The 16,224-nt window shown below is 35.3% G+C and overlaps 1 protein-coding gene across 1 annotated transcript in view; it reads right to left on the bottom strand.

Annotated features, from left to right (window-relative positions):
* LOC132702039 (kynurenine 3-monooxygenase) overlaps positions 1 to 12,373 on the bottom strand; it is a 39,688-nt gene extending 27,315 nt beyond the window's left edge. The window contains exons 1-3 of the mRNA XM_060670437.1: positions 12,321 to 12,373; positions 10,033 to 10,102; positions 6,328 to 6,518 (exon numbers count right to left, since the gene is read on the bottom strand). Of these exons, the coding sequence (XP_060526420.1) occupies positions 6,328 to 6,518; positions 10,033 to 10,102; positions 12,321 to 12,371 (312 nt within the window). The 5' untranslated portion in view covers positions 12,372 to 12,373. The remainder of the gene's footprint in view (positions 1 to 6,327; positions 6,519 to 10,032; positions 10,103 to 12,320) is intronic.
* Positions 12,374 to 16,224: the final 3,851 nt, after the last annotated feature.

Here is a 16,224-nt window from a genome sequence, read left to right as displayed (position 1 = left end):
GATTCTTTTTTCGATAGAGGGTCATCACAGAGAACCATAGTTTCATCTCCTGTCACAATAGTTTCTATCACAGGCTTCGGTTCCGACCCACAGAGTTCCAAAAAAGACCGCGCACACTCGACACGGCGATGTTTTTGAATAGCCGAAAGGTTTTTAGGAACCCATCTTGCACTAACCTTAACCATACCTAAATGATTATGCAGGATTCGACGAACATTTGTGTCAGAAAGCTTAGTAATTTCTGAGATTTAAACGTCGATCACTCAATATCACCTCTTCCACAATCGCAACATTCTTTCACTACAAAATACGAAGGGAAACTTTTTCCGTACACACCATCCAGCCTTTCTTTAATAATTTTAGGTGCTAACCCTTCTTTTGTCAAAAACTTTATGACTGCTCTATACTCAATTTGCGACATTTTTTCGGACACGTCTTGTTTAAAATGTTGTCAATAAAAACTATTTGCAGCAATTTTTGCAGCCTACTAAGATATATATTTAAAAGAAGACAAATGTTTATTGTGATACTGGAGCTGCATCTATGTCAGGCCGGGAAATTTTGGTGCTAACCTCGTACTTCTGCCTGTCAGCATTTGTATCGTGTGTATTATCAAGTTCAAGTGTCGCCAGGCAATGGGCTGAACCCAGAAGAATGCGGTTGGCAATCAACAGATAATTTTTTGGAGCCAATTCAAACTTTAACCCAGCTGATTGCGGAAAAACTGCTCAATACTATTTTTTGTGTAACTGCAAGACGGGTTGTAGTAACAATTGTGGCTGTCAGAATGTGGGATTATTTTGTTCGCCATTACGCATTAATTCTCAGTGCCAGACTTGCTCCAAAATTAAATGATATACAACAGAAAAAATTGTTTATGATTATAATCAAGAGAAAATTGTTGCATGCCTTTTCTTAGTACGGCGAACAGAGATTCTGCCAGGAGAAGAAAATGAAGATGAATGGATAATTGTTGAAGTAGAAGTAGACAATTATCTATTGTAACAACATTTCGAAGAAAACAACCTATTCCACTTTGAAAATTATCAATATTACCATACTTTCAATCAATAGGATACGATCTGATCAAATTTTCTTCAATACAGCAGATCGTGGAGTATACTTACTGGGGAAACCACGTTAAAAAAATGCGCCACCTCATAGGCGATGCGGAAATGTGTCCATATTATGTGAAACATGAATGTTCTAATAGTGGAAACCGCAATATCTCAGGAATGTTGAGTGTCGATAATTGTATGATTTATAACTTTTGTCTTACCTATTTTCAAGCCAAAATGTTTTGAAAAAAATAAACTTAAATAAAAATTTTTGCACAATTTGAATCGAAGGGATTTTTTGACATTTCATGCATAAAGTTATATTTAACGTTACTGACAATTTTCAGCTCTATGCGAATTTTGCATAAGTTTTCACTTATTTTTGTCTATCTTATATTCTTTTATATTAGAGTTTTAATCTAAACGATATTTCGCTTTAACCTGATGCTACGTTCTTCAGGTATCGAATACTAAAAATAATATCACCGAAAATGCCCAATCCCAATTTTAAGGAAAACCCTTTGCTGGATATTGTCTGTGCTGCGGTTGCATGTGGGAGTTCAAGCAAGCCCCTTGGGTGAGAGTCGAGATGGTTGGTACAAAATAATTTGCTACAAAGCTAAAATATAAAGGTATAAATTGTATCCCAAATAAAACGACTTGGATGTGGAAGAAACCCACTCGTTTCAGCTGTAAAAGTTTAAACCGCCGGTAAGTAAATGAAAGCCGCCCCCGTAACCACCAAAGTTCGGAGTGTTTACCCCGACTGCTAAAACTTTGTTTTCCTGTCGAACTTACGACTGTCTAGAGAAAGATAAGGCTTTTATTAACGGTTGCTTCTATTGCACTTTAGAGACGATCTTATTAAAAGTATAAAATATGTTTTTGGCAACTTGGAACAATTTTATGATATACATTGAACGAGTGACATACTAACGAAGAACTGAAAGGAAAAGAGAAATTCCCTTTCAGCTGCATTAACTCCATTTAATCTTCCTGCGGGGACAGGGTAAGAAATATACAACTTGAAAATGAAACAATCCATAAGGTGTGCCCTTTAATGAAAATGAAAATATGGTAAAATGCCTATCAAATTAGAAACAAGACGAGAAGGGACTTCAAATGATATCTTTACGGGATCAAATTGCTGAAAACTTAAGAAAGTTCGTTTTATTTTGTAAAGAACACAAGACAGACGGGCACGAGGAAATTCGACCCACACGAACTTCCATTTTTTGTAATTGTAATTAAATTATATTAAACTAATTATACAATATACTCTCTTCTAATGACAGAAATTTTGATATACAGGGTGCTACACACTTTAAACTATTGTAGTTTTCCCGCTCTACAAGGCTAATGTTATATTTCTTCGCTAGGTGCCAGCATAATCGTCCCTCTATGTTATATTATCAGTTGGAATTTGTAATATCAACATGGGGAACGTACGTTTGAGTTTTGAAGAACGTAAGCAGTTTATTAAGTGGTACTGGAAGTTTGAGAATGTAAATGAAGTTCAAAGACAGTGGAGAAGGGAGTATGATACAGAACCACCTTCAAGATTAACAATTACACGCATACGAGACAAATTCGAAGTTCATGGAACAGTGTGTGATGTGCATGAAGGTCATTCAGGTCGGCCTCGAACAGCTACAAGTGATGAGTCATCAACGGCAGTCTTGGAACTGTTTCAACGCTCTCCTAACAAATCTTCAAGGCAAGGGGCACGTGAAAGTGATGTAAGTGCTAGCAGCGTGCTACGCATTCTGAAGAGAGGCAAGTATCGTGTTTACATTCCAAGGCTGGTGCAACAGCTAAATGACGACGATCCAGATCGAAGGTTGCAATTTTGTGAATGGATTCAGGAGATGGTGATACGTGAACCGGGATTTATGGGTAGCACCATTTGGTCGGATGAAGCCCAATTCAAACTTAATGGAACTGTCAATAGGCACAATTGTGTTTACTGGGGTGAAGAAAATCCTCACATTACAATTGAAAAAGCTGTAAATTTGCCTGGTGTAAATGTGTGGTGCGGTTTGTCTTCAAGGGGACTCATTGGACCTTTTTGATTTGAAGGCACTGTAACTGGTATTAATTACCTAACAATGCTTGCTGATTCCTGCATTATACGGTAATGATGATTTTTATTTTCAACAAGATGGTGCTCCGACGCACTATCACAGGGACGTACGAACTTACCTGGATCAAAATTTGTCGGGCCGGTGGATAGGACCCAGGGGGCCAATCGAGTTTCCAGCACGCTCTCCAGACCTTATACCACTGGATTTCTTCTTGTGGGGCACAGTAAAAGATGAGGTAGGTGTACAAACGTAAACCACGTAACCTAGACATTCTTTGGAATGAGATTCAAGCAGTGTGTAGAGAAATCTCATTGGACGTTTTGATACGATGTACAGAATCAGTGGTGACTCGTACTCAGAATTGTATTGATGCTGCAGGTCACCAATTTGAACAGTATTAACATTTGTTATTTATGTTTCATTTACATTGGACTTTCAGCTTTCTATTTTCCTGAAATTTAACTTTGTAGAACGGTAAATAAATTTTCTATGGAAGTTCAAAGTGTGTATACATTTTTTTGAAGCACCCTGTATTTACTGTTGCCATAGTAAATGAATCTAAATAGATATTTAGAAACTCAATCTCCTACAAGGGATTAATCCTTAACTTTTATACTCTAAATCCTTCATGCTTTTATTTGTATACCGAAAGAAATTCATTAAGATTTGGAATTGGAATTTGGAACATAATCCGAATTAGATTCCGGGCTACATTAATTAGAAAAGGCTGTTTAGACAAATCAGGCGTTTCTCCGTAAATGGGAATTGATCGAACCATCAACGCATTTAAGTTTGATTTCGCATTTGACCATCGACACATTAATGTTTCGTCGCGCTTCAAAATTGCAAGCACGTGTTAAAATTCATCCTGATATATACTTATTAATAATACTTTAGTCGCATTAAATTTCCGCAACTTGTTCTAATCAATTTCTATATTACTTTATATCTTTGAACTCCCTTTTATAATTTTATAATACATAATGTAATTTTCGCTTTAGGAAGTCGATAAATGCGGGATAATGGGATGCCGAAACTTTTTCGAACGTACTCAATGAATAAATTTAGATAACGTTGAACGAAAAATTGTTATAATGAATATGCAGCGTGGGAAAAGTAAAGTGAATTCAAATGTGTTTGACCAATTTAGTCTTATCGCAGTCGTACGTTTAGTTTCCCTTAAATCGATGGGAAGCATTATAAATATGGAAGTCATTCTTTGATTTAATGTTGAGGCACTAACACCATTTTGAAGAAAAATTATGTATATTAAATTACATACATTAAATTAAATTTATTACTGACTACACTTTAATATACTTGAAATTTTGTTAGTTCTTCATTGGTTTCTGTCTTGCACAGACTTTATTTGGGACTGTCAGCTGCGTCAATCTGATAATAATTTGGTTTCTTTGAAATATGCCAAGTTTTTCTCTCTTATATGTAGGTTAATTTTCCAGTCCTTCACGTGTTGACTTTCAACTGACAAAATCAAGCATCTATCAATTTTGTTATAGCGTAGTTTATTGACCATGTTACACTTACAGTTCATCTCTTCAATACCAAGGGTAGGTCTTTCCTACAAATACGGTCTAGAATTTTCATTTAATTTCTTTGCTTCTATTTTCATTGAGTTTACGACATAAGCATCCTTCTCGAATATGAGGCCTATTTTCCTCAAAGCACGTTCTAATTTTATCGAACGTCTTTACGAACTGCTTCATAAGGCCCGGTAGTGCAGGGCAGAAAAAATTGTTTCCCTTCGTAATACCAACGGAACGTTAATGAACATTTGTTCTCCAACGGCCATGTCTTGTTTCCTTATTAGGCGCAATTAATAAAGATGAGGAGGTGAATTATTTTTAAATCCACACAAAAAACAAAAAAAAAAGGTTTGATTTCATACAAAAATGCTCTCTAATGTTTTAAAGCATGCAGTGTGTTCTCTCTTCAACATGAAGTGTTCCTATATTTACCTTAACTCCACTAACACTGAAGTCTAAAGACGAAGAAATCTAATATGCTAACAAAAACACTAGCTTAAAATCCTTATTTTGTTCAGGACGATTTTATCAAAACTTAATAAGTTCCTACGAACTGCATGCTTTTTTGTTTTGATGATTTCTCTATTTTTATATATGTTACGTTGACGATTGTATTTTATGTATTTCTGACAGCAGATTAAGCTATATTGTGTATTTTCAGGATAATCTTCGATTTACTGTCGAAACAGAGCAACAATATACAATTCACTTTCTGCATATCAGTCTCAGGTACTTTCTAGGTGGTATCAAAAAAACTGATTGCTCCACGAAGAATGTGTGGTAGCAATTATAAAAAAAGTGTAGTCTGCCGATCAAGCGATTCGATCAGTTAAAGGGAAAGACAGACCACAAAATCTTAAAATTATGAAAGGAGTTGCAGTCTAGTTGCAAATAGTTACCCACCAACAATCGACTATGACAACGTTAATGATCTAAGTACAGACTGACTGCTATCGTCCAAAGAGAGAATTAAAAAAGCTCTAACTCTATAAATAGTATTGTATTGTATTGTAAACGTATTGCAGATTTACATAAACCTAATAAAATAAATGCTCTACTAACGATTTTATAACTTTTCGAATCACCGTATATTTGAAAATATTAATTTAACCCTATATACAGCAACAATATTATTTACTGTTTCCTGTTCATCACATAAGCGTTTCGTGTCAATGTCTTTTTATATATTTAAATATTCTATCTTGTTTTGTCATTATATAAAAATTGTATTTATATAATGTAGAAACTGGCGTGCCTTGTTTTTTTATAAGGCATATATGTATCATTTTTGAAGAATCATAAAACTTCATTAGTTTTGTTGCTTTCTGAAATGATGAAATTTTATTGCACTTGATGCCCCAAATCAAATACTGAAAGGAACGTAAACTCAACGTCAGGAAAGCTTGTGATTGATAGTTTCGAGGAAGGATAAGCGCCTCAAGTTAAAAACAAAAGACCACGGGACTAGGAAAACCGTCCAGGGCCGTTGTACTTGGTCTGTCCGCTCAATTTTTCCACACGGCAAGCTCTAATCCGGTCTGCGGTTTACGCGATACGGAAGAGGAAGACAGATTTATAATGGATCAGATACATAAGCCGCTTTGCTTTAGGTATAGGAGCTGTACATCCTTTAATAATTACCTGGTTCGCTACGGGGTCGTAAGGCACGTAATCGTTCCGACAGTTTAGTTTGTGCAGGTAACGGCCAAGCATGGGAACTGCGTTGCTCAGGATCTCGTCTTCCAGGCCAACGTGGCGCAAAGCCCTCCTTCCTCTGTGCGAAAGTGCCAAATTGATGGACCTGCCTCGCTCGACAATGATTTTTCGCATATCTGAAATCGCGCAAAATTTATATCTGGATAAATAGTCATTTCCAGTGATAAATCACGCATTCAAATATTTTATGATTGCATATTTTTGTATTGGGTCTGTTAGTTTTCATTAATACGAACCTTTAAGTTTCTTATCGCATTTGTCATGCAAAAATGGCGACCGTTGTGGCAGTACCAACACAGCTTATCTACTCGCAAGTTAAAATATATGTTTTCTACGACTGCTATAAAAAGAGTATAAATCTGAAAATGACTAACTTCATATAGTATTTGATAACCGAATTGACTTTTACAGGATGTTTCAAAAACATCAACCAACACTCTGCTGAAGGTTCGTTATTTCATAGAATATTAAAAAAAAATCTTATATAGTAGGATTGTAATCAAGCTGATTGTTTCCATTTTCATAAATTGCTTTAATATAATTTTTTTTTAATTTTTATAATTTCAACGTTTTTGATCGAAAACGAGTAAATAAAATTGAAAAAACATTAGTGACAATAAAATTGGCCGACACTTGAAGTCACTAGATGGCACATTTTTTCTACGATTATAGCGCCATCTACTAAGAATTCAAAAGAAAAGTTTGAACAAAATCTGACACTTTGTAGCATAGAATCCAAATCTGTAATAAGAAATGGGGGTTTCCATTTAGCATTTCAAACAAAATTATTTGAAGTCATTATTTTGTTATGTGATCAATTTTGAAAATTCTCCATATATTCCAACGTTTCCATACTTTTTGTGCACCAATTATATATTTATCTATTATTTATTATAAATAGCAACTTTCTGAATCGATATTTTTGAGGCGCACTGAATAGTGAACACCAGAACATTTTCTTTTGCGTTCGATCTATATCAAGAAGTTTAGATTAATGTCCATATCTTGACCGTTCGCCTAGACCACCAGTTCCCAAAGTTTTTTATCGTCGGCCCCTTTCAAAATTTTGGGGTTACATTTCTACGATATTACATATAAATTCCCCCAAAGAGGCTCCCTTCGACCCCAATGGGTTCCACCTAGGCCACTTTGGAACATGAAAAGTTTCACAGAGGTGAAGGCAGACGAAGTCTAAGGGCTACCTATGGACTGTGCTACATGGAAGTACTGCATTCTTAAACATTACAGGACTCCAATCTCAACCAAAGAAATTAAAACATTCAAGATTACATAGGTAATAGTGAACGAAAGTCACCAAAGAATTACTCATATGTAGTCTGATGGGCGAAACCAAACCAAAGGCAACGAACTAGATCAAGGAGCCACTATCGAAGCTTTACAGTCTAATCAGGAAGACGATCCTAGATTAAGCTATGGAGAGAGTTACAATAGATTCTTGAGCTCGTAGTAGGTCAATTGCTAACTATATAATCAGAATGACAAATTTAAATTAAGCTATGGAGATAATTAAAATAGATTTTTTGACTCGTCAAATAGGTCAATTACTAACCGCCTAATTTGAAAGACGAACCTAGATTAAGCTATGGAGAGAGTTACACTGGAGCCTTTTTCTCGCAGAGACAGATAGGCCAATTGTTAACTATCTAATCAGGAATCCAAACCTAGATTGAGCTATAGAAAGCGTTACAATGGATTTTTTGGCTCTTAGTCGCAGATGGGTCAATTACTAACCGCCTAATTTGAAAGACGAACCTAGATTAAGCTAAGGAGAGAGTTACAATAGATTCTTGAGCTCGTATTAGGTCAATTGCTAACTATATAATCAGAATGACGAATTTAAATTAAGCTATGGAGAGAATTAAAATAGATTTTTTGACTCGTAGTGGCAAATAGGTCAATTACTAACCGCCTAATTTGAAAGACGAACCTAGATTAAGCTATGGAGAGAGTTACACTGGAGCCTTTTTCTCGCAGAGACAGATAGGCCAATTGCTAACTATCTAATCAGGAACACAAACCTAGATTGAGCTATGGAAAGCGTTACAATGGATTTTTTTGGCTCTTAGTCGCAGATAGGTCATTTACTAACCGCGTGATTTGAAAGACGAACCTAGATTAAGCTATGGAAAGTTGCAATAGATTCTTGGGCTCGCAGTCACAGATAAGTCAATTGCTATCTATCTAATCAGAAAGGCGAACCTAGATTAAGCTAAGGAGAGAGTTACAATAGATTCTTGAGCTCGTAGTAGGTCAATTGCTAACTATATAATCAGAATGACTAATTTAAATTAAGCTATGGAGAGAATTAAAAACGATTTTTTGACTCGTAGTGGCAAACAGGTCAATTACTAACCGCCTAATTTGAAAGACGAACCTAGATTAAGCTAAGGAGAGAGTTACTTGCTTTGCTTGAGCTCATAGTAGGTCAATTGCTAACTATATAATCAGAATGACGAACTTAAATTAAGCTATGGAGAGAATTAAAATAGAATTTTTGACTCGTAGTGGCAAATAGGTCAATTACTAACCGCCTAATTTGAAAGACGAACCTAGATTAAGCTATGGAGAGAGTTACACTGGAGCCTTTTTCTCGCAGAGACAGATAGGCCAATTGCTAACTATCTAATCAGGAACACAAACCTAGATTGAGCTATGGAAAGCGTTACAATGGATTTTTTGGCTCTTAGTCGCAGATAGGTCAATTACTAACCGCCTGATTCGAAAGACGAACCTAGATTAAGCTGTGGAAAGTTGCGATAGATTCTTGGGCTCGCAGTCACAGATAAGTCAATTGCTATCTATCTAATCAGAAAGACGAACCAAGATTAAGCTAAGGAAAGAGTTACAATAGATTCTTGAGCTCGTAGTAAGTCAATTGCTAACTATATAATCAGAATGACGAATTTAAATTAAGCTATGGAGAGAATTAAAATAGAATTTTTGACTCGTAGTGGCAAATAGGTCAATTACTAACCGCCGAATTTGAAAGACGAACCTAGATTAAGCTATGGAGAGAGAGATATGCCAATTGCTAACTGTCTAATCAAAAAGGCGAGCGTAGATTGAGCTATGACGAGAGTTACAATAGAGTCTGTGACTCGCAGTGACAGATAGATCAATTGCTAACTGTCTCAATTTTTTAAATCGTTTCTTTAATTGCTATTCAGCGATTTTAGGATATTTCCTTCTTTATTAACCCGTGTTAAAGAGAAATCAAAATCAAAAATTAAATATACTATTAAATACTTTAGAGATTGTTATAATAAGATTGAAACCTCTTCAAGAAGTGACATTTAAAAGCGAAATTCCACTAAACCGATCAAACGCATTTTGCTTTGGCAACGGTTACGATTTTTGTTTCAAGAAGACGATTTCGGGAGAATTGAGAACAAAGCTTTTGAGCATTTTCGAACGGGGTCGAATCCGAGGGCTTTTCACTAGGGTCCCCTTGTATTAATTACGAAAATTATTCCTTAGGATCGAGCAATTTCGCAACACAGGGTTCATATTTATTGGCGCATTTCAAATCGCGTTTTGTACCATTGTGGCAGTTAATTAATGATTAATTACATCCCCGGGTGGCTGTGCACGACCCAAGAAACGACTTACCTTCCCTTTTTTCGTACATAAAGACGTCGTAGCCCCTTTTCGCCATAAAACACACGCAAAGGGCACCAACCTACAACAGAAGCAGCGAAATAGCGTAAATTATTACTTTATGAATATATTTTCCTGCAATGATTTTATTTCACATCGATCCGGATCTCCCCGAATCGGCTACAAAGTTTACCGAATGTTTCGTATATTTTCAAAAATAGCTTTACGACCGGCTGTCGATTTATAAACTGACACTGTTTGGAAGAGGAAATAAATTGATTACTATTTACAAAATTTCTGGATTTCTACTGACTGAACTTACTGATTTTTCGCCCATCATCCCGTTGGCTTCTTCAGAGCTTAACTGAAATTGGTTCGCACTCTACTCTGTACCTGCTTATATAGTGTTTGAGGGTGGCGGAGCTAAAGGAGGGGCATGAACATTGTCCCATATTGGTGACAAGCAAAGACCTGAGTCGCGGTTAAGATTGTTCGGTTGCTTATAGATTTTATGGAATAAAATTTTATATCAGGCTTCGTGAATATGTTCCGCAACTGCTGATGAATTTATTTGTCTTAGTCTTAAGGCTCGTTTATGTTCTTTGAGTCTAGTTGATATTTTTCGTCCAGTCTCTCCAATGGATTCTTTGTCGCATATCCATCGAATGCTGTAAACTGCTGGTATCTCAAACGGAATTTTGTCTTTGAAGGATATTGAAAGATTTTTGGACAAGTGGTAAATCTGGTTTTGACATTATATTTCTTAAAATTTTTTGATATGTTTTGAATGTAAGGAAGGATAACAGTGGCAAGTTTGGAGTTGCTTTGCCAGTTTCACTTATCCTCTGAAAAAGCTTTGGCAAAACGTCAGCAAGTTCGATTCAACAATAACCGAGGCAGGAGGAATCCAGAAGTTTGGTAAATAGTATAATAGTAGCATCTGGAAGTTCCTCTGAAAAATTAAAAAATTGAAGTTTTTTAAAAAGCGATATAGAATGATGAAAGCCTGTTAACTCTCCGTTCAAAAAATGTATACATTGTTTTCATTGCAATTATTTCTTGCATTTTCTAGCGTACGTAAGTATATATATTTATATAGTTAAAAAGTTCTCTCGGATTATTGGTGTTAAAAAAGTAACTTTAAAACTTTAATTACCGTTCTCTAAATCATCAACACAAAATCTTTGAAAATAAAAAGATGCGACGCATCAAAATATTATTAATATACTGATTACTTAGCTCAGAAACTACGAATGATAGAGAAAAAAGTTAAATAGAAAAGCTGGAGAGTTTCATCTAGAATTTTTAATTTTTCATAACCCGGGTGCCAACGAAACTTCTGTCGATGGCTGCATTTCAAAATGACTTGCGATTAAAATATGAAATTTGGTAAATTGATAGATTTGAATATTCTGTATATTTGTTTCCGATTTCTTCATAAAGAACGTCCAAACTAATTAACCAAAATTAATGAAATGACGTTTGCAGGACCTAAAATAATCAACTAATTACTTTTGGATGGATTTTTTGATATTTACCATGTCGCTGTGTACAGGGTGAGCAAAAATGGATTACAAAAATTTTATTTATTTATTTATACATTTGCAATATAAATGTAATAGCTACACATGTTATGGAACAATTTATAATCCTGTTTGTGTCAGAGGAACCTTCAAATCTTAGCCCTCTTCTTATACTTTAAATTTTCTTTCTCTATTTTCTCTGATATCCACTTGTAGTTAAAACGATACTTTTGTTGCTTTTAACATAACAATTATAACAATAACAATAACAATCTTTCAGCTTAATTAAATCAAATAATAAATCCATTATTACAACAGGGAAATGTTAAATTGTCAATTATTTTGGAAACTATACATTTTTGGAATAGACGACTTTAAACAAAGTTAATTTTTAATGCCAAATCCGATGAAACTATAAAAATAGGCGGTTTCACTTTTTACGTTTTACTTATATCCAACACATCCACCCGTCCACAATGAATCCCTCCAAAATTAAATAATTAAGGCTCCCTTATAGGAGAAATTGTTGGTATCTTCACCAGATGAACGGAACTCCATGTATGCCTCTATGAAAAATTAAAAATCAATTCTATCACCAATTTTTCTATCGTTCGTTCAGTTAACCTAGTACGATAATCGAAAGCCCAGATATTTAAAAGTGAAATTTCCTCTGCGATTGTTTTTTATTCAATATTCGTCGACGTTAATTTTGAACGATCGTGCCGCGAAACCGCCCTCAACGAATAAAGCACGTTAAAAATAAGGAATGGATCTTACCAGTCCGCCACCAACAACAATGACTTTATTTTTCGACCTAGTTCCGTCCATTGTCGTCGTAGGTATGCGCGGAATATAACAAATGGAAATAGTTTTTGCCCTATTACTGACAGCTCAAAGATAAATGCACCGCCGCACGCCCGTTATCAATCGCGAGTGACCGCCCCCACCGCCCTTGAGAAATTGTAGAATGTCCAACGACTATATGGTTTCGTCTACGCTACACCTACGGGCCTGGGGGGCTTAAGGGGACACGCGATCCCCAAGATTCCGTTTCACCGCAGCTTTCGAATCGGGTGTCTGATGATATACAGGTTGTTCCCATTATACTTGGCTGGGACAAACTAGTTTTCAAACTAATGAAAATATTTTAGTTTGCAGATAATAGCCAGTACGATCTCAACTTAAAAATATCCAGTAAAAAGGCCCCAAGTCTACTGCACTTTCCTCTAGAATCACTAATCGTTTCAACACGCATTTTAAGAGCCATTGTCTTATGCATTTCCCAAAAATCAATGAGGAATTATTTTAAATGAGCTTAGAGCTTTCCGTAGTGGAGTTCACAGACTTAATGTTTTTCCGGGAGTTTTTATTGGATTTCTACAGGACTCTTTTAAAGGTTCCCGTTTCTAAAAGAAATTTTAAGTTTGCTAATTTGGCTTGAAACTAAAATTTGAAACTATTGCGTTGTTTAGATACAAGTTTCCTACGTGCGTTTTATAGACTACTTTTCTGGTACTGCATAAACGATTGTCCATTTAGTATTAATTTTTCACAGAAACTTCCAACATCCAACTGTAACACTATTTACAAGTCTTCTGGATTCCTCCTGCGTCGATAAATCAGACTTTTTGACTTTTCGCTCATCATCCTGTTGAGAGTTCAATTGAAACTGTCTCGCGTTCTACCCTATATATTGTTTGAGGGGGCGGAGCTCTGAAGAAGCCGACAGGATGATTGGCGAAACTTCAGCAAGTTTGATTTACCAACAATTGACGTCTGTAAAATACCTAAGTACACACCGATCTAGCGTGCAGGAAGCGTCACGTCAGTTTCGTTTCCCCCGGATCTGAGCCACTTCGGACATTATCGGGATTTTCCTGCACGGGTTTGGGAGCAATCGGATGTTTTCGGAGATATTTCCCACGCTTGGAATTTTGACGTTTCTCAATTCTGACGATCAAGTCAGTGAATGTATTCGTGTTGTTTTGCGAAAATGTACCTAAAAACTAACGCTCGTAGAAAAAGTATAGTACACGTTCGGTAAACTTTTTAAGTCACTCTTTTATTAAACAGCCGCCCCGCTCGTGTCAAATAAACTCCAGAGTCAAATGCCGTTTATTATTTGGTATTGTTCGCGATTCAGTGCAAAATCAATATCCAAACACAGCTCAAATTGCTACGTTTGTTTAAATTTTCTTCTCCAAACCGTGCTTTAAACCTACCCAGCAGACTTTGGAAAAACTGATTTGCCAACAGGCAGGCCTTATCAGCGCAAACATAGGTTGTATAAATATACTAGTCAATTTTAATCCAATTTGAGACATTGTGTGCATACATTAAAGGAATGATTACGATCGCAAATAGATGCAGTAAAAAAATGATCTATGTGCCTTCTGGTCGTTCATTAGACCCAAGCAGAACCAGAGATTTTCAGTAATATCATCTATCAATATCAGTAGAGCGAATGTTTGTAATACTCTTATACACTATTATTACTATTTTAAACTTTTATTACTATTATGTATATTTTTGCGGTTGTTTTGTATTAACCAATGTATTTGTATTAACCAATTAATTATTGACATAAGTTTGACAGGGACATGGCGTAAGAAATCAGAAGTTAAAGTTATTTATATTCACAACATTCATCATGAAGTTATCTTCTCTGTGACTGACCATACCCGGTGAAGAGAGTTAGAAAAAAATGGTGTATGCTGTAATTCTATGGACCTGACGACATTTTGTATTGAAAAAGATATTGAGGTATGCGGACTTGTGTGGAATGTCGAGGAATACGAAACTATCGATTTGATTACCAGATCACCAAATGGTAATGTGGATTTTTTTCTAAGAAACTTAGTACACCTATTGTATAAAATTTTTAAACCAAGTTGTTATATAATTCTAAACGGAGGCTTCGACACCCGCACTCTGGATTTATCAGAAAAAACTAACTTTTTGATTAAATGCAATATTATAATCTTCAAAATAACGATGTAACAAGAAACCAGAATGGTTCTTCAGCTATTCTTGATTTAATATTTACAAATTAATGCAATAATATAATAGCGCAAGTATTCCCAAATACACTTTCAGAAGATACATATTGTTAAACGCAGGGCTAAAACTCGGGTACAATATTAGAAGCGGTCTCGTATCTAGGTAGAAATTTTAACAAAAACAATATCAGTGTTTTTATTTTAGATTTATTTAAAGAGCTCTGGTCAGACGTCTGCAGTGCATCCGGTTATACTGATAAGAAATTTGATGTTTTTAATAAGTCATCTAAAGCGCACAAAAATTTATTTCTAGATGTATTTGGAAGTTTACTTGAAAGCATGTACATTAAGACCATTCTTTCAAGAGGAAATATGGAACTTGATAAAAAATAATATAATAAAAAACAAGTGTACTGTTATTCAAATGCCCACAAAACAAAAAACCTTTCTGTGAATGTCCACGCGGTCCGGAAAGCAGTTGAAATGAAAAAGCACGCTGAATTTTTAGGACTAGAACTCGACGAAACCCGATCTTGGGAAACTCAATGCTAATGACTTTCTTCAAAGCTGCATACTTATTGTTTCCTAATAAAAAAATTAAAAACCCTTTCGAATGGGAAATGCATTTGTCCATTCGAGATTACTCTATCGTATTCCCTTTTTGGAAAATTCCAGCCATGCAATATCTGTTTTCAAATTCCAAAAAAAAGTCCGCTTTATCGCTGGAGTGTCGCCTGATAGTTCGTGCAGGTCCCTCTTCAAGGAGTTTAAAATACTACCTTTAGAGTATACATACATATTAGAAGTTTGTTAATGGGTGTATAGAAACAAAAAAAACTTACAAAAAAAAACGAGATTTTCACGACTATAATACACGTAACAAAGACTGTTTCACTAAAAAAAAATAGACTAGAATTTGCAAAAAAATTATTTACGAACACCGGTGTTGGAGTCTATAATCAATTTTCCTCAGAGCTAAAAAGCAGTAGTAATATAAACATTTTTAACTCCAAACTTCAATTTTCCTACTACAAAACTGTTTTTATAATTTTTAATTTAGTTTTCTGCCTCATTTACTGGATCTACATTGCATACCTAATTTTGACCTACTTTACGAAATCTATAATACACTGATTCTATTCTACATATGGTTGATAATAAAGATATAATTTTTTTTCACAGAAATCTGCTCGGTAGATGCTACAGGGACAATACTTGTCGGACAATTCGACAGGTGCCTAGAATCGCGGCATTTTGATGATGATGATGTGTAATATACATCATGAACTGATTCGAAATGTATGTTTACCGCCGTATATTAAAAATATTATAGGTTTAAAAAATAAACTTAATACTTATCATTAAGGAGGAGAAAAACACGCTTTATAGGTCACTTAATGTAAGGAGAAAAATCGGGCTCTGCGGACTGATTATCGAAGCAAAATCCAAGGCAAAAGGTCTGTCTGTAGATGCCAAAACACTTGGTTAAAGTACATCCAAAGATGCTAATGGCATATATTTTTACCTATAGGTTCAAATGAATTTAGCCCACAGCGCGTAGTATGGAAAAAGCAAGAGATAAAATCTGCGCCAAATTGTATATTCAGTCTAAATCTCTTTGGCACGCCAATGGTAAAACTTTTAAGAAATATTTAGCACCAAAAAATGCCCTTCGATGCTTA

This window comes from Cylas formicarius, unplaced genomic scaffold (assembly GCF_029955315.1).
Source record: "Cylas formicarius isolate icCylForm1 unplaced genomic scaffold, icCylForm1.1 PGA_scaffold_5__7_contigs__length_24384050, whole genome shotgun sequence".
NCBI classification, from domain to species: domain Eukaryota; kingdom Metazoa; phylum Arthropoda; class Insecta; order Coleoptera; family Brentidae; genus Cylas; species Cylas formicarius.
This window is presented reverse-complemented; position numbering and strand designations above follow the sequence as displayed.